This window comes from Canis lupus, chromosome 5 (assembly GCF_011100685.1).
Source record: "Canis lupus familiaris isolate Mischka breed German Shepherd chromosome 5, alternate assembly UU_Cfam_GSD_1.0, whole genome shotgun sequence".
In the NCBI taxonomy this organism is placed as follows: domain Eukaryota; kingdom Metazoa; phylum Chordata; class Mammalia; order Carnivora; family Canidae; genus Canis; species Canis lupus.
In genome coordinates this window covers 56,662,417-56,684,807 of record NC_049226.1, presented here as the reverse complement: position 1 = coordinate 56,684,807, position 22,391 = coordinate 56,662,417, and the positions used below count along the sequence as shown (strand labels likewise).

The window sequence follows — 22,391 nt, the reverse complement described above, 5'->3', positions numbered from 1 at the left end:
CAGAGTGGGGTATAGGAGGGGTTGGGAGGGTGGCACAACATCAGACTCCCTTTCTTGGAGGATTAGACTCTGTGCTACTACCTCTTTCTTGGGCCCTTTTATAGGAGCCTAAGTCAGGAGAGAAGCTGGTGGGGAATAACCCCACTTTCCACCCCTGAATCCTCCTAACCCTCTCTAGAGGCCCAAGGCCCATACTCCTTGGGCTTCCTGCAACCAAGAGCCCTCAATGATCCCACTGATCCCTTGAGCCTCACTGGCAGTTTCAGTGATGCTGCTGGAGGAGGGGCCAAGGAGCCTCTTGAGACCAGAGGCCAGAGGTGCAAGCCTTGCTCCACCCCTAGTCAGCAACACCTTTAGGAATGTTCTGGAATGGTGATTTTTCACTTATCACTCTGCAATCCTCACAGGTAACAGGGAAAAGCCCTAAGACCCAGAAGGGCCTGGGTTGGTGGAGAGAGAGAAGATGGAGCTGCTGGCGGAGGGCCTGAGGTCTCATAGCAGGTGGGGCTACTTTAAGAGGAAAGGTCAGCCTGGGCCAAGAGATGAAATGCAGAGTGGCCTTCAGCTTGGAAACGGGAGGCCCGTGCAGGACTGGTTGCAGGTCAGCATTCTCTGGCCGGTATCTGACCTGACTAGGAAGGCGTCCCTCACAGAGCTGGAAGCGCCTCAAATGCCATCTATTTGTGGCCTGGACCCTGAGGGCTGGCAGGAGACATGTGACCTCAGGGATGGAGTATTTTTGGTCGTGGGGGTGGGGCCTGCGTGGTGAGCCCAGCACCATGCTGCTCTGGGACAGGCAGCTCAGACGCCCAGCTCCACTGCCCTGGCTGGCCACAGGGGCCCAGGTATGACATCGTTGGTTTCTCAACCCCCCCCCCCCCAGAAGTCCTAAAGTCAGACAGCCCCAGAGGGGCTTCCCCAAGGGCCGGCAAGGAGGGTAAATTTCAGAGGTCAGGAAGCCACAGTGCTCTGGTCTCAAGGCATCTTCATCTCAACTCTGGCCTGGCCAGAGGGACCTCCCACCTCCCTGGGTGTGGTGGTAACTGACCAAAGGCCAAAGAGCACTTCCTGTAGGAGGCTGAGACATTAGGGGCTCTCCAGAAGTTAGGGTCACCTTTGTTCCCTGAGCTGAGGCAGAAGGAGGGAGCTCTGCCAACTGGGCAGGTCTAGGTCAGGGGCACAGGCTTTGAGGATGGCCCTAATGGTCCACTGGGACTTAGGAGGCTCGTTTCTGTTCTGAGACCTCTTGGCTAGGCAGGGGGCAGAACCGGGCGCTCCCTGATGACCCTGGGTGGGCTCTGGCCAGCACTAGTGTGACCTTGATGATCTCAGTGGATGCCCAGAAGCCTGTCCCAGCCAAGGCTGGTGGAAGGTCATCACCAGAGACTGGTCACCTGATGGACACTGTGGCCCCTCCTCCATGGCCAGCTGCCACCTGAGGCATCCTGGGACAGACCAGGGCTGACCATCATTCAGGTGAGTGACCAGTGCTGAGACTCCCAGTGAGTGACCCTTGAAGTGGGCTTAGCTGTGTGAAGTTTACTTTGGTCCCTGCAACTCCCGAGGAAGTTTGAAGAAGCGGAGCTGACCCGGTGGGATAGAAAATGCTCAAAGACCACTTCTGCAGACAAAAATTCACCCACAAGGAATCCTATGTTCTCAGTGTACTTCACTAATCTAAGCCTTCTGTGATTCTGGAATGTAATGATACATCGCCACAAGGTTATCCCGGGGGGTGAGTATGGACCGTGGGAGCTGCAGGTTTCTAATCTGGAGGAGGCTCAGCTTGGGAGCAGCTCAGCTTCCCTCAGGATTCCCTGTTTTGCTTTCCTTCAGAACGCAGATGGAGTGCTGGGCCCTAAGCCAAGGAGGTAGGGGCCCCCCACGAGTGTATGCTGGTCGGTGCCTGGGACCTGCATCCACGAAGACCCCGCCTGGCCTGGTGCTCTGCTGATCTGAGATGGAAAACTTCCAGTACAGCATTCAGCTGAGTGACCAGGATTGGGCTGAGTTTTCAGCCACAGCTGAGGAGTGTGGCCTCCTCCAGGCCAGCTTGGCATCTGGGGATGAACTCTTGTCCAGTGACATTGACCAAGGGGACAGGAGTGGCAGCAGTCCCCTTGGGCCTCCACCCCTTCTCGAAGGACAGCCGGGCTCTCAGGGGAGGGGCTGGCCCAGCTTCAAGAAGGAGGACAAGGCAGCCACCCGGCCACTGGTCAGCAGGTCTTGGCATGAACCTGGCTTGGCCCTGGGGGCCGATCAGCAGATGCCCAGCACGTCCACACTGTCAGAAGCTTTGCTGTCCCTCGGATCTGATGCCGCCCCTCCAGGCCAGAGCTCGTCCCTTCTAGGGCCAGTGTCTTCCAGAGACAAGATGCAGAAGCTTCTGCAGGGGCCGGCCTCCCAGGGCCCTGCCCCTAGTCCCTCTGGCGAGCCTCCTCAGAGCTCTGAGTCTCCCGGCTGCAGCAGTGCTCCCCAGAAGCCCCCTGGTAGCCCAGGAGCCCTACCATGCAGCCCGAGCCGAAAGAAGAGGCGCTCTGCTGGAGCCAAGGGAGGCAGGTGCTTGAGCACCCCAGACTCTGCTCCCACCCAGCTGGGTTCCCTGCTGCTTGCTGATGTCAAGCCCAAGGAGGATCTTGGCCTGGCTGGGTCCAGGGGGAAGGGTCTCTCGGCTGAGACAGCAGAGCAGACAGCAGGAACCGGGCAGGATGAACTGGGTCCAGACTCTGCAGGAGCCCCTGCACAGGTGACCAGGCAAGGAACAGATCTGGATCTGTCTACACCTGTCCCTACGACCGAACAAGGTACAGACCTACTCAGAATGACCCCTACAGCTAAGCTACATACCATGTCCACACCTCCCCAGGAGACTCATGCAGATATCTCAATGGCTAAGTCAGATGTGGCTCTGTCTACACATGCCTCCAAGCTTCAACCTGACACGCCTCTGTCTACACCTACCTCCAAATCTAGACTGGACATGGATCTGCCTATGCTAGGCCCAGTGGTTAAGCTGGAGGTGGATTCATCTACACTTGCTTCGCCTCACCTTGTTTCCAAGGCCCAACCTGATGTGGGTGTGTCTACACCCACTCCCATTCCCCAGGCTGGGCCAGACGAGGTGAAAGTGGAGGTTGCCCCAATGGCCAAGTTGTGTTTGAGCCCTGTTGTGTCTCCAGGAGGACCCCAAGAGAAGCCCAGAGAGGAGGAGGCTTCAGCAGGTACCCCTGGATATCACTCAGGGGAGCCCCCACTAGGCCCTGTCCAAGCACCCAAGAAGAAGAAAGTACGATTTTCCATGGCTGTGCCCAGTCCTGAGGAGCCAGGTTCAGGGGACACCTCACCACCTTCACCAGCCACAGCCCAGCCCTCATCCCCCAGGACCACAGTGGGGGCCCGAGGGGGGCCTGGAGCCTGGGACGCCATGGCTGTGGGGCCCCGGTCTCCGCAGCCTCGGATCCTCAAACACCTGCCTCCCCCTTCGCCCTCTGCTTCAGTGGGGTCCAGGCCCAGGAACAGCTTTGCAGTGACCCTCCCGGAAGCCTATGAGTTCTTGTTCTGTGACACTATTGAGGAGGAGGATGAACAGGCTGAGGAGGAGGCAGAAGCTGGCCAGGCCTTGGCTGAAGTACAGTGGCCAGACACGTGTGAGTTCTTCTTCCAGGACTGCCAAGCCCAGAGATCCGGGCCCCAGGGGAGCCACTCTGTGGCCCAGCCCCCACCAGCAGAGCCTGTGCCTGCCCCTCCCCCTGGAGACCCTGTGCCCATCTCCATCCCCGAGGCCTACGAACACTTCCTTGGAGAGGACTCTTCAGGGGGCCGGCTGGAGCTGGCTGCCTTTCTCCAGCGGCCGGCCACCGAGCACGCCAGCTTGGTCCCCTGGGGAGTGGGGCCTGGCACCCTACCAGAGCCCAGCCCAGCCACAGCAGAGCAGCTCAGTCTGGCAGTCAAGCAAGCAGGTGTGTGTCGCGTGGGCCCCATGGGCTGTCCAGGGCCTGGGAACATACTGTCCAGGGAGTTCAGCCAGGAGGGCCGTTGGGGAGAGGCAGGCTAGGACCCCGAGTCATGAGCCGGGGGAGGGGGCTTGGGGATGATCTGGGAAGGATGGACTAGCCTACGTCGGGCAGACTAGGCCAGACGCTGCAGCCACTCAGATTTGTGCCCACATGGACCATCATTCTGTGTTCAGGCCCAGATGAAAGCAGAGCCCTGGTCTCTAGCCTCTAGCGTGGTAGACACAGGGACAGCTTCCACTCAGGCCTTGCTGCTGGCCAGGTCAGACACAGTCCCCCTGGAAGATATTTTACAAACCAGGAAAAGGTACCCCAGAGGCAACTCGCTCAAATCAGCTTGACCCAACCCTGCCACACGCTATTCTGTGTCTTGGGACGGAGGTGTCCTAGGGAAGATGTGACTTAGACAGCATGTCTAGGATACAGGGGTCTGAGTGGAGCGGCCAGAGCACAGAGCATGCTTTTCTCTCCTAGGGGAACCCCGAGATCTTCTCACCTCATTCACCTTCAGCCAGAATGACATGTGCTTGGTGTTTGTAGCCTTTGCTACCTGGGCTGTGAGAACATCAGATCTCCACACCCCAGATGCCTGGAAAACAGGTTTGGGGGCCCTGAGGGAGGAGCGGGCTGGTGCCCAGCCCAGGGGGGCCAGTGGTTCCAGCCTCACCTGCTGGGCCAGCAGGGATGAGGGGTGCATGAAGAGGCAGATGTCCCTCTGACCCTGCTCCTCTCATTGCTGACCCACTCTTCACCTGGCTGGCCTGCTCTCACCCTTTGAGGGCCAGGCCATATGCAGGAAGGGTGGTGACCAGGCCAGAATGGAGCTGGCACTTACAAAGCTTTGTGTTTCTCTTGCAGTCTTGTTGGCCAACATCGGTACCATCTCTGCTATCCACTACTTCCGCCGGCAGGTGGGGCAGGTTCGCCGCAGCCGCAGCCGCAGCCGCAGCCGCAGCCCCAGCCCCAGCTCTTAGAACATAGTAGGCTCCGTCCAGGAAAACACAGGACAAAGAAATGGCCACAGGTGCTGAGGACGAGATGCTGCCCTCAGGTCTTGCCCTTTGACCCCTGTGTTCTATGGCATCTAGGAAGGAGCCAGTGTCCTTGGTCCTGCTCCCTTGGATTCCACCCAAAGTTCTAGCCAGAAGCTAAGGTGAAGGCTATGCTCCACATGTGGAAGGAAGGAGATTCCCAAAGGCTGGGTGGGTAGGTGCTAAGCAAGGAGCTGGTCAGTAAAGTGTCCAGATTAGCTAATAAAAACATAGGGTGCCAATGAAACTAGAATTTCAAACATGCAGTATTTGAGATGTATTTGTACTAAATTATGTGTGGTTTATCTGAAATCAAACTTAACTGGGTGCCCTAAATTTTATTGGGTCATTTAGTTAGGGGGCAGAGGCAGGATAGGGCGTTGGAACTAGAAGGTATCAGAGAAGCAGCAAGGCCAGCTGGAAATCTGGGCAGGGGACAAGAGTGAGGAGACTGAATGGCCTTCGGGCTTGGAGGGGGGTGTCCCAGGGACTCTGCCCTGTTGACAAATGGGCTGGGGTAGTGAAAGCCTCTAAGGCCTCCTTGGCTCCTGCCTAAGACAGTGAACAGGTAGGGTGGCCCCAGTGGCCCCTGCAGGGTGGGGGTCTATAGGGCAGAAGCTGGAGCCCCTCCTCTGGGGAACCCCAGATGAGGTGCAGCAACAGAAATATGGTGGTATCAGATAAAGGGATTGGACATTTGGGATTGTCCCAGGGCTTTGAGGAGATGGGGCAAGAAGGTGGGTGGGAGGATGGTGGTAGCAGAGCAGTGGAGGCCACCAGGCTGGGTGCCGGGTGAGCATGTGTACAGGGCCCCCAGGATGGGGGACGCCTGACTGCTGAGAGGAAAATGCATGGACACACAGCACAAATAAAATCTTCTCTTTCTTTCTTGTTCGGTCTCTTGTCAGTTTCTCCAACCAGACTCAGCCCACCGACACTCACCCTGAATACCCTTCTGTCTCGGTCATGTCTCAGGCTTTGCTGACCACCTGCCCTTGTGCTCTCTGACCCTCACTAACTTGACTGTTCAGCCCTCTGACCTTCACACCTGCACCGTTCTCCCCCCGCAAGGTAAAGCCAGCATCTAGTGGCCTCATTCAGTCCTTTCCTGGAGGAAAGGTGGAAGTCTGGTCTGATGTGGGTACAGCCCTGTCGCCAGGCCATCTTCAGTATGAGGCTGTCCCCTGGCCTCTCCAGAGCCCAGGGAAACTCATAGTTCTGGAGACCCCTTCACCCTGCTGGGATCAGACACTGACTCAGCATTGAATGGCAGTCGTATTGGATGCCGGCCAGCCTGTGGCCCTACAAAGAAAGAGCCAGGCTCTGTGCTCTGCTGTAGACCCCCACTCCAGGATCCATGCTGGCAGGTGGTTCTGAGAACCAGCTGCCCAGAGGCCATCAGATCCACTGGATGAGCCCCCCTCCAGCCTCAGGTTCTCCTCGGGGCCACCGCTGGTGGGAGAGAGATGAAGCTTTGTCCAAGATGTTGTCATAGCTTGTGGGGGGATGGCCACCTGGTGGGGAGGACAAAGATGCATGTGTCTTCAAGGAAGCAGCACCCAGAGCTCCCCTCAGAAAGAGGCAAGGGCCCTCACTCACCTGAGGGAGGCAGCGGGGGGTCGGGTGAGACGTCCCTCTGAGGGGAGACCTGAGAACCCCAACCACGAGTCTGAGAGCTGAGCCCTGGGGGAGGAGACTTGAAGACCAGCCCATGAATCTGGCAGATCCCAGCCCTACATTTTCCTCCTGGTTGTACATTGTCCATTCCTGCCTCCATCCCCCCCTGCACTGCCTCCTGTCCTTGGTCTCAGCTGGCCTTGTCTTCCTGTTTGCATCTCTCCTGCTCCCCCAGGGTCACTGAGGCCCAACACTATTTCCCACCCACCCACAGAACCTCTTGCCCTGGCAGGGGCAGAGGCGGCTACTCACATGCTGAGGGGAGCCCAGGTGTGGTGGCCTCCGGCCCTTGACGGAGCCTCGGTGCCTCTGGGAGGCTCTAGGCTGTGGGGCTCCCTTCTTGGAGAGCAAGTGGGGACCGGAGGGTCCGGAGCTGGAGTCGGAGACGGGCACGGACACAGAGATGGAGGGGAATGGGCTCGAGGACTCAGGTCCTAGTGAGCTCTGCACTGCGCTGAGGAACTGCCAGGAAATGGGTGCTGACCTGAGGTCCTGAACCTGGAACCTCCATGGAGCTGAAGGACCCTTGCCCCCAGAATCCTGACCTGAGCAGACTTCAGGCTGTGGACACATCCAGCCCTTTCTGTCACCCACAGGGAACTGACCTCATCCAGGCCCTGGACGTCTGTGATCTTGTGCTGGGAGTTAGCAGGTGGTGTGTAGGGATCAGCATAGAGTGGGGAGTGTGGGGTCCTCATAGGGTCGTCTGGGGCCTCAGGGTGGTCCTCTAGGCTCTGCTTGCTCAGCTGCAGGCAAGAGACACAAGAGACAAGTTTCCTGGAGCTGGAGGTGGCCTGAGTCCTCCCTTCTCTATGGAAGAAGGCCCCTAGGTGGCTCCAGGACCTGAGAGATGGAGGCCCGGGTGGGGGCTGGAGGGAGAACTGGGTCAGTGTCCTGGGCCCACCTTGGTCAGGTCCAAGTACAATGAAGTGGCCAGGCTGCGTCCCTCACCCCGGGCCTTGCTCCTGGGTGACCGGCTGCTGCTGCTCCGTCTCAGCTCTGCCCTCTGCCTGCTGATGCCGGTGCAGCCAGGGTTGGCCTGGTCCTGTGGGGACCAAAAACCTTCCTTCTAGAAGCTTCCCTAGGGCCCTGGCCCACTCAATACTCTGAGGCTGCACAAAGTTCCCTCCGGGTTCTGCTTGCGATAGAGTGCCATGGGACCCAGTTTCCCTAACACAAACTGTCCTCATGACCCCCTACCCTTTCCTTCTGCTGATTCCTCCCCACCCCCAGGTACTCACAGGTATAAGCTGGGCAGGGCAGCCTGCTGTGGATGTCACTGAGGACTCAGGGAGAGAGTGGCTGGTGTGGGTGGAGGGGGGTGCTGGGCACCCCGAGTCCCAGCTGGTTCGTCCATCTGAGGAGAGTGAGCCCCGGCCGCCACCCATGGCCTGGACAGCAGGGGGCAGGGAGCAGGGAGGTGAGACATCAGAGAGCGGGGCCTACCCTTCTGCCCAGGATGTGAGATAGGGGGGCAGCCTCTCCCCCTGTTGATGCCTCACCTGTGTAGACACCCGCAGCCCCGGGAAGCGCTCAGGGCCCAGCAGTAGGGGGACTCCATCCCTGTGGGAGACAGTCTGCAGGCAGAGCAGCCAGTGGCTGTAGTCCTCGTAGCTGGCGCACACCACTCGGATAGTGTTGATGAAGCGGCCTAGGACACAGACACTGTGAGGGGCCTGGCAAGCAGAAAGCTCCCTGCACGGCCTCACTGAAGAGCTGGCTCATGCCCTCCCTCCCAGGCTGGGCCTCTGCCCACCTTCAATCAGGAAAGAGCGGATCTGCTTCTCCTTCTCTTCCAGGTTGATGTGGATGGCGCTGAGTGGGAGTTCCGCCTGTGCCAGGCAGTGATGAAAGATGGAGCCTTAGCCTGGGCCCATACTTCTGTCTCACCCTCCAGAGCTGGGCTGGGCCCTCAGATGGCAGGCAGAGGGCAAGGCAGGGCTAAGGCTGACATCCCCGAGGGAGGCCAGGGCTCCCTGTCTGTCCTGAGGGATCCCTTTACCCCTGGACTCTGGGTGGGGCCTTCATCAGCCAATGGCAGGCACAAGTGGAGGCTTCACTCCAGCCCCAGAAGGACTCTCATAAACATACATGCATACACACACACACACACACACACACACACACACACACACGCCCGTGCATGCACACACCCCTCAGGCACCAGGAAAATGTCCACTCAAAAGTATAGGCCCCTCTCAGGGATACTGGGGCCCAGCACAAGAGTACCTCCCAGGAGTGGTTCTGCCCCCATGCCACCTCCCCACGTGATAGTCCTGCTGGTGGTGGTGGACCCTTTAGGATGATAATGGGTGCTGAAGCACAGACCCTTCCTTGGCCACATCACAGCTGAGACCAGACTGACCAGGACAGCAGGCTGGGGGTGGGGGTGGGGCCAGCAAACTCTGTCCCAACAGGCCCCGAAATACAGGTTCCTCCTAAGCCGCTGCCCTCTCCCACCCCCACACACAGGGCGTCTCCCTGGGGTGGGTCCACAGTGGGGAGGGACCCACCTTAAAGCAAAGGCCATCTGCTTCTTCGGAAAAGATAGCCAGAGATGTTGGGTACAGGACCAGGAGCCGGTCCCATTGCTCCTGTGAAGGGGTCAAAGGGCAGAATGGGGCCTCAACCAACCAGTGTGTGTGAGGGCCTGACCCCACTTGCCTCCTAAACTCCTCCCCATTTTCTGTGCCCTCCCCCATGTCTTCCCACCTACCCTGTGCCCCCATCTCCTCCCACCCCTGGGTACTGCCCCACTCCCACCTGGCCACGCACCTGTGAGGGCAGATGCTGCAGCTTGACCCTCGAGGCACAGATGGCACTGCCCACCATTTGATGCCCTGATTCCATCCGTAGCTGGGTCAGACTGTGCTGCAGAGTCCAGGGCAGCTCATCCTCAGGGGCACCCTGGAGAAGGGGGATCAGGGGCAGGCAGAGGGTGTTGGCACAGGGGAGATAGGAAAAGGGCATGGGGGTTCCCAGCACTGACCTGAGGGGGTGCCAAGTGGCAGCGCTGCAACCCTCCCACGAGGGCTATCTGCTTTTCCAGGTGGAACAGCCAGCGGCCTAGCTCAGTCTGGCTGGGGCAGAGCACATGAAGGGGAGCAGGCAGCGGGCCTGGGGGTAGAGGGGTGGAGTGGGCTGGGGCCAGCAGCCCACAGGAAAGGCCCCACCCAAGGGCTCTGTGCGCACCCCGGGGCCAGGACCAACAGCCACTAACAGGGCCACATTCACAGCTCTGGAGGTCTCCTGCCCGCTGCCCTGCACCCCACCCAGCTTGGTAAATGCTCATGCACCCACTGGAGGAAAAGCCTGGATCCCTCAGTGCATGCAGGGTCCCTCCAGTGTTCTGAAGCCCAGCCAGAGTCCAAAGTCACTGAGCAGCCCTCACGCCCCCCACACACCTGTGATCTGGAAGGCATGCTCTCTGGACCCCTCAAGCGGGCAGACACTCAGCTCCATCAGTGGTAACAGCCCCTGCCAGAGCACATGCGGGGAGGGGAGGGCTGGGGGACCCCTAGTGGGACTTGGATACCCACCTCCCAGGAGGCTGCTCTCTCCCTCTACCCCTAGCCTCCTCCTTTTGCCTATTTCCCCTCACCTGGAAGGTGAGTCCTTTGGAACCATGGGCCTGGAAGTGGAGGTAGGAGGGGAACAACTCCAGGTAGCAGTCGCTGACGTCCTGGGGGAGAGTAGGGCTGCCGGTCTGAGGGGCTGGGGGGCGGGGGGCAAGCCCCAGGCTGGTACCCGAGCACCCCCCACTTGGCCCAGCCTGGCCCCACCTGGCTATGTTGGAATCGTAGCTGGACCTTGGCGTAGTGTATAACCTTGCCCAGATTCCTCACAGGTACCCTCCGCCGCCCCTTCTTGAACACACTCAGGAATGGCTGTTCCAGGTTTTCTCGCGGGCTCTCCAGGCCCCGGATGTCCTGTGGGGAGCAGAGCTCAGGGGAGGGGGCCTGAGCTGGGCCGGCTGCCCACCCATACATATAGCCACAGTTCTATGACCCAAAGGTTAGGAACATACACACAGCATCATTCGTAGCTACGGCAGCCTCATACACGCTCCCAGCCTCTAATGTGGAGATAGTGGCAGCCTATACGCGTGAGCTCACTGTCTGTTAGTCATAAAACTGCACAGTCTAGAGCAGAGATGGTGAAGCCTGAACTCAACGGACATTCAACTCTTATTTTTGATATTTCCTAACTTGTAATACCTTCTTTTTGATTACTCAGCCTCCCAAGACTTGTGGGTCAGAGGATGTCTGAGGGGTGTCTGAGGGGTGTCTGAGGGAGACAATGCTCCAAACTCTCCCATGCCTCTCAGGTTGGCTATAAGTGTTTAACACCTGGGTCTCTGGGGGTGGGGGGCAATTTCCATGTAAACACTCCCACCAGGACCCATTTAAAGCTACCAGGACCAGCTATCAGCTCTCGAGCACCCGTGCTGACTGCATTAGCACACGGCAGCAGGCCCCTCATCTTACCCATGGAGAAGGCCAAAGTCCCAGCAATGGCCCAAGGGGTCCTCTCGGATCTGCCCCTTCCCTACTCATTTTCTCATATCAGCCATAGGTGCCTTGGGACCTTTGTACTGGCTATTCCCTCTGACCAGACCACTCAGCCTAACTCTCTTCTCACCCATCAGGACACTGCTCACAACCCACCTTCTCCATGAGGACCTGTCTGAGTAACCTAACATTCCAGCCTTCCTGACCCCTCTGCATACCTTTCCTCCTTTATCTTTCTCAAGACTCACCACATCTGGCTTCTCATATCTTTTACTTATCACCTGGTTCTGTCATGGAGATGGGAACACCAAGAGAACAGGGCCTTTGTCTATCTTGCCCACTGGCGTACCCCCAGAGGTAGGCTGGGTCTGGGATGCGCTGGGGGTTCAATGCTTGCCTGCTGAGGGGAGGGACTATTGGTGCCTACAAACATGTAGCCAATCCTGGCACTCAAAAGATCCTCTCTAATCAGGGACTCGATCATCAGACGGGAAGTCAGACGGGGATGGGTGATGACCTGACACCCTAGCTGGAAGAGCTGAGGTCTAGGGGCTCAGGGGTGAGTTGGGGAGGGGCCATGCTCCATTTGGGTGCTGGCAGGGGCTGCTTTGAGGGCTGTTGAGCCCTGGCCAAGCTAAGCTGCCCCTTGGGCAAGCCCAGGAATGTGAGACCTTCCTGTCTCTGGGTGGGGCCTCCTGTACCCACACCCAGTGTGGCAAACAAGTCAGGGATGAGACCCACGAAAAATAGGCCATGGAGCAGGAAGGGCCATGAGGCTGTCCCTGTGGCCCAGGCTCAGCCTTAGGGCCCAGGGAGGAGGCAGCTAGGAGCCTTGGCAATGCTAGTTCATTTGTATACGCAGAACGCACCACAGGGCAGGGCCTAAGAAGTGGCTTCTCCCCCAGCCCCACCTCCCAGCTTCCAATGTGCCTGGTCCCCTCTTCTGGTACTATGTTTGTGCCAGAGAGGACCACCAGGGCCACAACATCTCATGTGATTCCACCCGGTTTACACGATATGTCCTGGGCTTGGACAGAGAGAGTTGGGGTCTGAGATGCAGTCACATGGAGGGATCCCACTGCAGCCCAGCCAGACCCTGGACAGAAGTGCCCTGTCTACTTCTCTGAGGCAGCATACTTCCTCATGCCAGCCCTTGCCTGCAGGGAGCCCTGGGACCTCAGCGGGCAGGAAAGGAGTCAAGCCTGGGCTTCCCAGCCTGATGGAAACAAGTTGGAAAGGTGGGCTCTGCAGGCTGCTTGGCCTCAAAGAAACAGTGTGAGGATGAGAGTGCAGGGTGGGAGCCCTGGCCCAGAGTGACAAATGTTCCTCCTTCTCTGGCTTGAGGTTAGATATTGGTATATCATTTCCCTCACATTCTAGGGCTTCTGCACATAGCAGAACCTCACCCCAACCCAATGCTCTCCAGGTTAGGGAAAAGGGATGGGTGTCCCTCTCCTTTTAGCTGACCCTCAGCCTCTCAGGAGCTGGGCAGGGTGAGAGGAAGCAGCATTCAGCTCAGAGGTGGCCTAGCATGTGGGAGCCATGTCCTTGCTGTGTGGCTTTTGTAGAGGGCAGGGGGAGGGGGAGACAGTGGGCTCCTTACAGTGGAATGAGGCAGTGGTGGAGGCCCAGACACCCCGGGGGGACAAACCAAGGCCTGGAGCGGGTGAGAGTCTGGCTCACTGTTCACCTGAAGCCCCTTACTGAGTGATGGCAGCAGGTAGAGGTTCACAGCCACACTATCAACACAACAGCCATCCCCACACAGCAACACGGATATAAGTGCTTGGTCCATCTCAAATGTGCCTGGACATGCAGGCAGACACCCGGGTACGGCTATGAGTGGAAAGCCTGGCCATGGTGCCCCCTCCAGCGTAGCACAGGGCTCCTGCAGGCCCCGCCTGTGGCCCGCCCCTGCTGGGTGCTCCTCACCCCACTGACTCAGTGTGTCTCAGTTTCGCTCTCTGCTCAGACTTTCGGCCAGATGAGCTCCCCAGGGCGGGGCAGTGTCTACTTCCTCACTTCATTCTGGATCGGATTCCCCCCAGCCAGGCTGGGTGAAGATAGGACAGGTACACACAATCACACAGAGACCACCGCCACCGCACCCCTGTGAGCTGGGACACGCCCACCCGCCTGCTCACCGTCCCAGGGATGTAGTAGAAGATCTTGTCAGCAGTGGCGTCCTGGTCAGGACCGGCCTCGATGCCAAACAGGCCAGCCAGCTTCCTTGTGCCATCCTCTCTGGGGACAAGGGAAGGGGGGGGCTCACAGCCTGGCCCCCAAGGCAGACTGAAGGACGTCCCGTGACCTAGTGACGGAGGCTGCGCCCCGCCCTCCCCTCACCTATTTCCCTTCAGCGAAGGCTTTCTGGAGAAGGAAGCCCGGAGCCTCCTAGGGGCCTGAGGGACGCAGTGGCTGTTTCCCATGGGTGGCGGTGGCAGCGGGCCCAAGTGGAGCAGGTCGCCGGGTCTGGGTCCCTCTGTACTGAGCCTCTGGTCCTGCCTCCCAGGCGGAGCTCTAGAAGTCCTGCCCTTTCCCTAAGGGTTGGACGGGGGTGGAGCCTTCCTGGGAGGGACCTGGCCCTTACCTGGGCCCAAGCCTTTCAGTTCAGACCTGGGTCCTGCACACATGCAGGCCAGGCTGGAGTCAGGGTGCGGCGTTAGGGGGAAATCTTCTCCCCTGGTCCAGCCAAGAGCACCCATCTCAGTCTCCAATCTGTGTGGGAGGAGCCTCAAAGTCCAGGTTTGGAAGTAGTTGGCCTGCCTGTACTCAGGCTGGAATTGCCTGGGGCTGGAGCTCCATGAGTCCAGGGATCCCTCCCCCTAATACCACCCCTCCCCACGGAGAACACACATCCTGTTTCCACCTAAATGCCACAGGCTGAGTCACCACTGACTGTAAGGAGGTGTGTGCTTGCTCTCAGCTGCTGAAATAGAAGTTTGCAACTTTGGGGAAGGGGAAGCCAGGACCCTCCCCCAACCTATCCAGCTTCAGCCCAAACCTCACCCCAGGCCAAAGTCCAAGGAGGCCACAAATGTCCCGGGTGCACTCAGAACCATCATGGTGAAGCAGGGATAGTACTGTGCACATACCCTGCTCTCCAGAGCCCGGAATGAGATGGGACCACGAGGGCCTCTCAGCACCAGGGTAACAGCAAATCACATTCCTGGCTGGGTGCTCGTCCACAACATCACAGCCCTGACCCACCCGGACATGATGATGCTGCCTCAAAGCCCCCAGATGCCAAAGCAGAGCCTCAGCCCAGCTGCACACTTGTCTCCAGGCCCTCCTGGTCACCGCAGACAAGACCCCAAAGGGTGGAGATGTACACTCAGCCTCAAGCCCACAGAGCCCAAGAAACATGTTTATTGTTCAAGTTGGCTCATATTGCTGTGTGGGATCTGTGGCACGCTTGTGCTCAGCTCAGTGCAGGATCCAGAAGAGACACCATGCCCACAAGAAGGAAGCTTGCTTCATGCCCTTCTTGGGAGCGTGCCTGGCTGGGCAAGGTAGGGGTGCTATGCTAAGCCCAGGCTAGAAGGGTCTGCACCTGCTCAGAAAACCTCCACCCCACTAACCCTGGCCTGCTGCTCTGCACCTGTCCCCTCAGTCCCTCCAGGTCTACAGAGTTGGAGTTCACCCCTGACCCATGCGAGATTCAAGTGTCCACACCCATTGCTTCTTGATGCCCCCAGGGGGACAGGAGGACACCTGGAAAGGCAGCTTGGTCCCAGAGACACAGGACACTTCAAGGGGAAACATGTAAACTAGTAGGTGCTGCACGGCTCATCGACCAATAAATAATAAATAAATAAACCAGTAAGTAAATAAATGGCACACACGTAAACAAACACTGAAAAACGAACAGACATGGACAGCCTCGACGCAGAGAGACAAGGACAGACAGGGCAAGACTTTCCTGGTGGGGGGGCCGAGCATCCTGCCCCCGACACACAAGGCGCTGGGGCCCGCCCTGTGGGGCTTAAGGCATGTGGGAGGCCGGGGGGCCGGGCCTCAGTGCAGTCCGCGCCGCGGGTCAGAGGCTGGTGGACGACACGGACAGCGTGGGCGAGGAGGGCGGTGGGAAGTTGAGCAGCTCGAGCACGGCCACGCCCACGCTGCTGCGCCGCGTGAACATGCAGGACGCGGCCACCCACTTGTTGGTCCTTGGGTTGTACTTCTCGATGGAGTTGAGGCTAGAGCTGCCGTCGTTGCCTCCCACGGCATACAGCCAGCCGTCCATGGCCACCAAGTCGTGTGTACTCCTGGGGGTGGAGGAGGTGAGCCGTGGGGGCAGGGCCGCGGGAGGAGCCTCCTGGGGCAGGAGGGGGGAGTGAGCCGTAGGGGTGGTGCCGTGGGAGGAGCCTCCCGGGGCGAGGCGGGGTGAGCGGTGGGGGCGGGACTCTAAGAAGAGCCTCCGGGGTGGGGGCGAGCCATGGGGGGCCTTGGGCGGAGCCTCCTGGGGAGGGCGGGGCGGGGGAGTGAGCTCTGGGGGCGGAGACTGCAAGAAGAGCTTCAGGGGCCGGGTGGAGACCTGCTGCGGGCGGTGCGGATGCGAAGCAAGGGCATACCACGCAAGCCAGGCCTGAGGCCTTAAGACCTCTATTTCAGTCCCTGGTGGGTGGTAGTGACAGGGGCGCACCTTCGGATGTTCATGGGTGCCACGCTCTCCCAGGCACCGGCCTTGGGGCTGTATCTTTCCACAGAATTGAGGCAGCTGGTGCCATCATTGCCGCCGGCCACGTAGAGGGCCCCCTCCAGCACCGCCACCCCTGCTGAACTTCGTCGGCTCAACATGGAGGCCACGGGGGTCCATGCGTTTACCTGCAGTGAAGGGGACCAGCTGGGGGCAGACCCATCAGCAGCCTCCCTCCTCCTCCGCGGGGGAGATCCCTACTCCAGAATAGGCTATCTGTGGGACAGAGGTGGGACGTACAGGGCTGATCCTCTGGGTGGTGTGGGTGACTAGGGTGATGACCTCAAGCAGCACTTAGGAAGGGAAATTCACATGATTGGGGTGTTTCATACCTGGGGCTCATACTTCTCCACAGTTGCCAGGTGTGATGAGCTGTCATAACCACCCACAGCATATAGGTTCCCATCTGTGGAGAGTCAACATGCCCGTGGTATGCCTGCTACATGCGGGGTCCCCCAGGGTGGGGGCAGGTGGGAGTAGGGTAGACATTACACAAAGCAGGCCTGTCACCTACCAAGCATGGCCACACGTACATATCGCCTCCGGGTGCTCATGGCAGCGATGGATGTCCATGTTCCCGTCAGAGGGTCGTAGCGCTCAGCACTGTGGATACCAGGCCTGCTGCTGACCTTGAGCAGTGGCAGAAAGGCTGCCCTGGTCCCAGGACCTGCCCTCCCCCATGGAATATTAAAATCCCAAGCTGGGCAGTCACAGAGACTGACCCCAGAATCCCACTGGAGCAAGAAGCAGACCCTCTGGGTGGAGACACAGGCCACTAGCTGGCTCCCTGCATGATCCTGGGCAAGCGTCCACATGGTCCCCAGCCCCTGGGCTGGTGGAAAGACCTTGAGAGTTAAAGAAGGGGCAGCTGGGCTGATGCACACAAAGAAGCAGGGCACCCTGGTGACTTGAGTCAGGTGGGATCCCTCTTCACTCCCCTCAGGCATGATCTCTGCAGTCCTGATGCAGGCACACCTGCAGCCAAACCAACCCCAAGAGGCCACCCGGCCCTGACCCCGGCCACTACCTGTTGAGGCAGGAGGCCCCATCGTAGCCACCAGCTGCATACAGGAGCCCGTGCAGGGCAGCTACACCCAGGCAGCTGCGCCTCGTGCCCATGGACACCTCAGGCTGCCAGGTGTTGGTCACAGGGTCGTACGACTCTACGGTGGCCAGGTCTGAAGTCCCATCGTAACTAGGGGAGGGGTCCGCTGCCGGTCAGGACTGGTCCAGTGGGCACATGCTAAGCCCCTGACCCAAAACCAGCCTCCACACTTACCCACCCACAGCATACAGCCGGTTCCCAACTGCTGCCACACCCACTCGGGCCCGGCGCGTGGACATGGAGGCCACCACGTGCCAGCGGTCAGTGCGTGTGTCGTAGGCTTCACAGTCCCCATGGATGGCGAATAGGCTCCCACCACCTAGGAACAGGGAGGTGACGGGGCAGGACAAAGGACCCAGGGAGGCAATGGCTGTGGGTCTCTAGCATAGCTTAAGGTCAAGAGTGATTATGGGCTCCAAGGGTGGGCAGAAATGGGGACTGGTTAGTGGGTCACACCACACGGGGTCCTCCATGGGCCAACAGAGGAACAGGTGTGGAGTGGGTACAGAGTATGACCAGCAAAGTGTGATGTAGCCTCAGGTGGGGCTCAGGCCAGGGATGGGAGGGGAGAGGTAGGGTATGTTGGGGGGCCCAGACATGAGACAAGAGACAACATAACAGGTGAACATACCCACAGCAAAGAGTACCGGGCCAGCTCCCTCACAGCGCCGGGGCCGTGTACGGCTGGTGCCCAGAACGCCCCTCTGCTCTGGTAGCAGGTGGAACTTGAGGGCCTCAATAAGCAGGTCCTTGCAGTCAGGATGGTGCCTCACCAGGCTCTCCGCATCCACGTGGCCCAGCAGGAAGTCCCGGCTCAGCAGGGGCAGGCGCACACACTTCATCAGCTGGGGTGCAGGGGTGCCATGGTCAGGCGGCAGGCTCCAGTGAGGAGATCCCCCTCAGACACCCTGGACCCTTCTTTTTTTTTTTTTTTTAATTTATGATAGTCACACACACACACAGAGAGAGAGAGAGAGAGAGAGAGGCAGAGACATAGGCAGAGGGAGAAGCAGGCTCCACGCACCAGGAGCCCGATGTGGGATTCGATCCCGGGTCTCCAGGATCGCGCCCTGGGTCAAAGGCAGGCGCCAAACTGCTGCGCCACCCAGGGATCCCTCACCCTGGACCCTTCTTGAAACACGTGTCTGCATCACTCCTGTGAGGGGGTCTCTGGACTGAGCCCAGGTGCACCCAGGCCCTCAGCTACTGTGTATCCCCTCCTAAGCACAGCAGGCCTCCCTAGGTACTAGCCTCACCCTCGGGACATGCTGCCTCCGAGCATCCACGTCATGTTTGACCCAGCTCAGGACGGCACGGTAGACATCTTCCTCTGAAGGCACGTTCAGGCTGTCGCTAGAGACCAGTTCCAGCACCTGGGGGTGGGGATCCTCAGATCTGAGATCTGGGGAGGCTCTTGGGGGCCCATGGAGCCCTGAAGGTGCCCAGGAGGGAGAGTCCAATGGGAGCCCAGTGTTCCTATGAGAAGGGGCCAAGTGGGGTCAGGAGCTACAGATTCGGTTCTTGGGGATGTAGAACCAGGGACTGGAGATTGTAGGCAGGGATGTGGTCAGGATAGGATCAAAGTCAAAAGCTGAGGGCTTAGGTAAGTCAGGAAAAGGGGATGAGGCAGGGGTGTGGGGGTTGGGGAGGGCAGGGGATGTGTAATGAGGCTGGAAATAACGGTTGGGGGGCAAATGGTCAGGTCTTTAGAGTTAAAATGAAAGGAGTTCAAGGGCTGGGTCTGGGGTCCAGGGTCAAGGCCATGCCCCAGCTGTCATGTTACCTGCTTTAGTGGCAACAGCATGAACTCCTCAGTCTTGGCCACATCCACGAAGTGCTGCAGCACATACCTGTGTGCTGCCTTGAGCAGGTCGCTGCATGAGTGCGTGTCAGCAAAGCCCCGGATGCCCAGACAGTTGGAGGGGTCGAGCTGACTCAGCAGGAACTTGCAGCAGGCGTCACGGACGCCATTCAGCTGCAGGAGACTGGCCGCTGGGAGCAGAGTCTGTGGGGTGAGAGGAGAGAGAGCGCCACAGGAGCAGGGACAGGGAAACGGGATGTGAAGAATCGAGGGGACACTGGGAGCTGAGGTGCTGGGCTGGGCAAAGGTGTGCGATGTGCAATGAGGCAGCCTCACCTGCACGTTTCCTTCGCCCACCACAATCTCAGCAGTGTACGCAAACTGCACCAGCTGGTCCAAGGCCTGAGGGTCGATGTCGTGCAGAGTCACATGCGTCTGGCGGCTTTCACTCATCTCATCTGTGGGGACAGCAGGTCAGGCCGGTCCCTGCCCTAGGAGATCGGCGGAGCCCCCCGTGTGCCCAGACTGGATGTGGCGGTACTTGCTTGTGAACATGGCGTGGAAGTAGGGGCTGCAAGAAGCCAGCACCACCTTGTGTGCTCGGATCTCCTTCGCTGCCACGTGCAGGACGATGTCACACAGGAGGCCACGCTGCCGCATGCGGCTCATGGCCACGAAGGCATCATGGTAGTGCCGTTTGGAATTGTGGGACACAGTGTGGCCCTCACGGCTCAGCAGCTGCATTGCACCCTCCATTGGGGCTGTGGGCCGGGCCTGCCGAGGACGTGCACGCTCTGCCTCCGGGCTGCGGACGGGCAGTGCCAGGTCAGGGTGCGCTCTGCAGGGAGCTGCTCGCCCACCCCTAACACCTAAGGCAGGGCTGGAGCACCTCGGAAGGCCACCCCTCTCTCCGGCAGCCCATACCTGGGTTCCATCAAGGACCAACCGCTATCCCCTCCCCCTAACTCTTGTCCCTCATACAAGGGAGCCTTCCTTGGAGTCCAGCAAAACTGCTCCACCCCTGCTCCTTGCATGGGGTCCAGTCACACACCTGATGCCAAGGCTGAACATATCCAGCTTCCTCTGCCAGGACCTCTCCTGGCACCACACACCCCTCTGCCCAGGTGCCCCCATAAGAACGGGACTTCTGTGCCTGTGACTCTTCTCCATCTGTCACTGGCCACCCTTCCCACTACCCAACAGAGTCAGTGTCCTTAGCACGGGCTGGGCGCGAAGGACGCGTGCCAGGTGTAGGACAGCTCTGAGACCCCTGTGCCCCCCAGCAGGCCTGACCTCGCTTGACCCTCTGGAGCGGCTTGCCCCCATCCTGCAGGCGAGCTGTCTAAGTCTGAGCGGCGCGGCCGGAATTCAAGGGCGGCGGGAGAGGACAGAGGCTCCGGGACGCGGCCACCTCTGGACGCCCTGTCCCACGCCACCGTGTGCGCGATACACAGGGGTAGTCGTACCCTCCGCGGGGCGGCCGAGGCTGCCTCCTCCGGGCAGCCAGCCAGGCTCGGTGCACCCCCTCCCGGTGTCCTTCCCGGACCCACTCGGCCCCTGCTCTGGCTTCCGGGCCCCCAGCCCCTCGGCCCACTCACGCTGGCGGCTGCGGCGGCGGCGGTGGCGGCGGCGCCTCCGGCCCGGGCCCCGGGCTGCCGTGCTCCGGGCTTTGCGTCCTGCCCGCCGGGCGCTCGCTGCGCGGCTGCATGGGCTCGGCTGCCGGACCCGCCGCGACCCGCGGAGAACGCACTGGCGAACGGACGCCCGGAGTGCTGGAGGGCTGCTAGGCGGTGGCGGCCCTCTCCGCGTCCCTCGCTCCCGCCGCCTGCCCGCAGCCGCTGTTTCTCGGCGCCGCCCGCCCCGCCGCCCGCGCTCCGCGAGTCTTCGAGGACTGAACCTCCCCCAGTCAGTAATGACCGGGCACCCCAGGTCTCCTCCAGGAAGACCCCGGGACCGTCCATCCCCGCCAATTCATTTAAGAAGAAGCCCTGCCCCCGTAAGCACCCTGGGCCCGCAGCTTGGAAGGCCCTGCTGCCCCGGGGACCCGAGGCAGCCCTGGCCCACATCCTGCTTGCCTTTTGTGACCCCAGGCGGACCGCTCGGCCCATCTGGCCTTTACTGGTTCGCTCCACGAACCCCTGCAAGTACCAGGCCTTGAACTGGACACCGTCTGCGGGGGACAGAGTGGCGTGGGTGGAGGTAGCCTGGGGGACCTGCCAGGAGCCACGCCTGCTCCCAGGGCGGCTGTGGGGTCAGGGGGTCCAGACCCACCAACCCTTGCCCTTAGGTGGTGGGGGCAGGGAAGGAGTGCATCAGTGGCTTTCCTGCCTCCTTTCTCCTAGCAACACAACCTTCCAGCTTCTGGGCCTTGGAACCCGCCCTTCCCACAGACTGGGCAAAAGAAAAGTAGCCTTTCCTGCCCAGCCCCACGCTGTGGGCTTGGGCAAATTGCCAGCAGAGGACTCCATGGACTCAAGTATCAGGAGCAGTACTTTCAGGAAGGTTTGGCCAAACGGGCTTCAATAACAGCTCTGGGGACAGCCCGGGTGGCCCAGGGCCTGATCCTGGAGACCCGGGATCCAGTCCCACGTCGGGCTTCCTGCATGGAGCCTGCTTCTCCCTCTGCCTGCGTCTCTGCTTCTCCCTCACTGTGTCTCTCATGAATAAACAAATAAAATCTTCAAAAAAACCCCAAAACAATAAATAACAGCTCTGTGATCTGTTCACTGCCCCCCCACCCCCACTCCTTGGTGTGGACTGTCCAGTGAAGTAGAAATGACTCTCTTCATTCCATTCACATGAGACCGGCCTGGCCATCAGAGTCTCTCTCTCTCTCTCTCTCTCTCTTTTTTTGTCACACTGCCCACCTATGGCATTGCCTATTCTACTAGACTGCTTTTCCTGCTGGGTTGTTGGCTCTTTTCTCTCTTTTTCTTTCTTCTTTTCCTTTCCTTTCCTTTCCTTTCCTTTCCTTTCCTTTCCTTTCCTTTCCTTTCCTAAGATTTTATTTATTCATGACAGACACACACACACACACACACACACACAGAGGCAGAGACACAGGCAGAGGGAGAAGCAGACTCCATGCAGGGAGCCGGACGTGGGAACCCATCCCGGGTCTCCAGGATCACACCCCGGGCCGAAGGCAGTGCTAAACCGCTGGACCACGGGGGCTCCCCTTATTGGCTCTTTCTTATTGATTTGTAAGAGCTCTTTGCATAGAAGTCCTGTCAAATGTTTTCACCTGGATGCACCTTGTCGGTTGTCAATGCACTGACCCCCTCACAGGCACGTGCTTTGGAGCTCTGGGGAGGCTGTGGGCAAGGAGAGGGTGCCCAGGTCCTGGGCCTCATCTTCCCGTCTCTTACCGGGAAGGACACAGATTTGTGAGCACCAGGTCAGGATTCCATCCTATGCAGTCTTGCCCGATATTCGAGATCTACAGCTCGGCACTCAGCGATGTGTGCGGGAGCCGTAACTGCACTAGGCCTGCGCAGTTAGCCCGCATCCGGCCTGCCATTCTGGGAGCCCACGGCATAGGGTTGTGAATGCGC

General features: G+C 59.6%; 3 protein-coding genes across 14 annotated transcripts; 1 reads left to right on the top strand and 2 right to left on the bottom strand.

Annotated features, from left to right (window-relative positions):
* The first annotated feature begins 635 nt into the window (after nucleotides 1-635).
* On the top strand, nucleotides 636-5,936 carry PERM1 (PPARGC1 and ESRR induced regulator, muscle 1). Of its 9 annotated transcripts, none has more exons than XM_038537538.1 (5): nucleotides 636-845; nucleotides 1,333-1,735; nucleotides 1,812-3,959; nucleotides 4,488-4,613; nucleotides 4,872-5,936. In XM_038537538.1, exons 3-5 carry the CDS (start codon nucleotides 1,961-1,963, stop codon nucleotides 4,985-4,987), a joined length of 2,241 nt encoding a protein of 746 aa, XP_038393466.1. In that variant the 5' UTR covers nucleotides 636-845; nucleotides 1,333-1,735; nucleotides 1,812-1,960; the 3' UTR covers nucleotides 4,988-5,936. The 9 variants fall into 9 exon arrangements, with proteins under 9 accessions (XP_038393466.1, XP_038393467.1, XP_038393465.1 ...); XM_038537539.1 differs by having other exon boundaries at nucleotides 1,307-1,476; nucleotides 1,837-3,959; XM_038537537.1 differs by having other exon boundaries at nucleotides 1,307-1,735.
* Nucleotides 5,919-14,444, bottom strand: PLEKHN1 (pleckstrin homology domain containing N1). 2 transcript variants are annotated; one of them, XM_038537544.1, is made up of 16 exons: nucleotides 13,579-14,444; nucleotides 13,377-13,476; nucleotides 10,504-10,650; nucleotides 10,323-10,403; nucleotides 10,126-10,198; nucleotides 9,711-9,838; nucleotides 9,497-9,628; nucleotides 9,235-9,315; nucleotides 8,478-8,553; nucleotides 8,224-8,372; nucleotides 7,963-8,112; nucleotides 7,626-7,766; nucleotides 7,327-7,467; nucleotides 6,974-7,183; nucleotides 6,644-6,692; nucleotides 5,919-6,558 (listed from the first exon to the last, which is right to left on the bottom strand). In XM_038537544.1, the coding sequence occupies exons 1-16, from the start codon at nucleotides 13,659-13,661 to the stop codon at nucleotides 6,443-6,445; spliced, it is 1,857 nt and encodes a 618-aa protein (XP_038393472.1). In that variant the 5' UTR covers nucleotides 13,662-14,444; the 3' UTR covers nucleotides 5,919-6,442. The 2 variants fall into 2 exon arrangements, 1 of the variants encoding a protein (XP_038393472.1); XR_005359773.1 differs by having other exon boundaries at nucleotides 6,465-6,558; nucleotides 6,974-7,094.
* Nucleotides 14,445-14,585: 141 nt separating this feature from the next.
* Nucleotides 14,586-22,382, bottom strand: KLHL17 (kelch like family member 17). 3 transcript variants are annotated; one of them, XM_038537542.1, is made up of 12 exons: nucleotides 22,206-22,382; nucleotides 19,383-19,642; nucleotides 19,174-19,295; nucleotides 18,820-19,041; nucleotides 18,293-18,409; nucleotides 17,668-17,881; nucleotides 17,211-17,355; nucleotides 16,959-17,126; nucleotides 16,446-16,534; nucleotides 16,264-16,337; nucleotides 15,878-16,059; nucleotides 14,586-15,500 (listed from the first exon to the last, which is right to left on the bottom strand). In XM_038537542.1, exons 2-12 carry the CDS (start codon nucleotides 19,591-19,593, stop codon nucleotides 15,272-15,274), a joined length of 1,773 nt encoding a protein of 590 aa, XP_038393470.1. In that variant the 5' UTR covers nucleotides 19,594-19,642; nucleotides 22,206-22,382; the 3' UTR covers nucleotides 14,586-15,271. The 3 variants fall into 3 exon arrangements, with proteins under 3 accessions (XP_038393470.1, XP_038393469.1, XP_038393471.1); XM_038537541.1 differs by lacking the exon at nucleotides 22,206-22,382 and adding an exon at nucleotides 20,436-20,560; XM_038537543.1 differs by lacking the exons at nucleotides 16,959-17,126; nucleotides 22,206-22,382 and adding an exon at nucleotides 20,436-20,560.
* Nucleotides 22,383-22,391: the final 9 nt, after the last annotated feature.

What these genes read in the sequence shown, in the direction of transcription:
- KLHL17 (XM_038537541.1), bottom strand. Translation starts at nt 20,545, where the DNA reads ATGCAGCCGCGCAGCGAGCGCCCGGCGGGCAGGACGCAAAGCCCGGAG. An exon ending in TGGGCGAAGGAAACGTGCAG is followed by an intron (nt 19,042 to 19,173) that starts GTGAGGCTGCCT and finishes CTCACCCCACAG; the next exon opens with ACTCTGCTCCCAGCGGCCAG. An exon ending in GGGGCCTCCTGCCTCAACAG is followed by an intron (nt 16,535 to 16,958) that starts GTAGTGGCCGGG and finishes TGGTATCCACAG; the next exon opens with TGCTGAGCGCTACGACCCTC.
- PERM1 (XM_038537540.1), top strand. Translation starts at nt 1,961, where the DNA reads ATGGAAAACTTCCAGTACAGCATTCAGCTGAGTGACCAGGATTGGGCT. An exon ending in TCTGGCAGTCAAGCAAGCAG is followed by an intron (nt 3,960 to 4,487) that starts GTGTGTGTCGCG and finishes TTTCTCTCCTAG; the next exon opens with GGGAACCCCGAGATCTTCTC. An exon ending in CCCAGATGCCTGGAAAACAG is followed by an intron (nt 4,614 to 4,871) that starts GTTTGGGGGCCC and finishes TTTCTCTTGCAG; the next exon opens with TCTTGTTGGCCAACATCGGT.
- PLEKHN1 (XM_038537544.1), bottom strand. Translation starts at nt 13,661, where the DNA reads ATGGGAAACAGCCACTGCGTCCCTCAGGCCCCTAGGAGGCTCCGGGCT. An exon ending in TCTACTACATCCCTGGGACG is followed by an intron (nt 10,651 to 13,376) that starts GTGAGCAGGCGG and finishes TGCTCCCCACAG; the next exon opens with GACATCCGGGGCCTGGAGAG. An exon ending in TGCAGCATCTGCCCTCACAG is followed by an intron (nt 9,316 to 9,496) that starts GTGCGTGGCCAG and finishes ACCCCTTCACAG; the next exon opens with GAGCAATGGGACCGGCTCCT.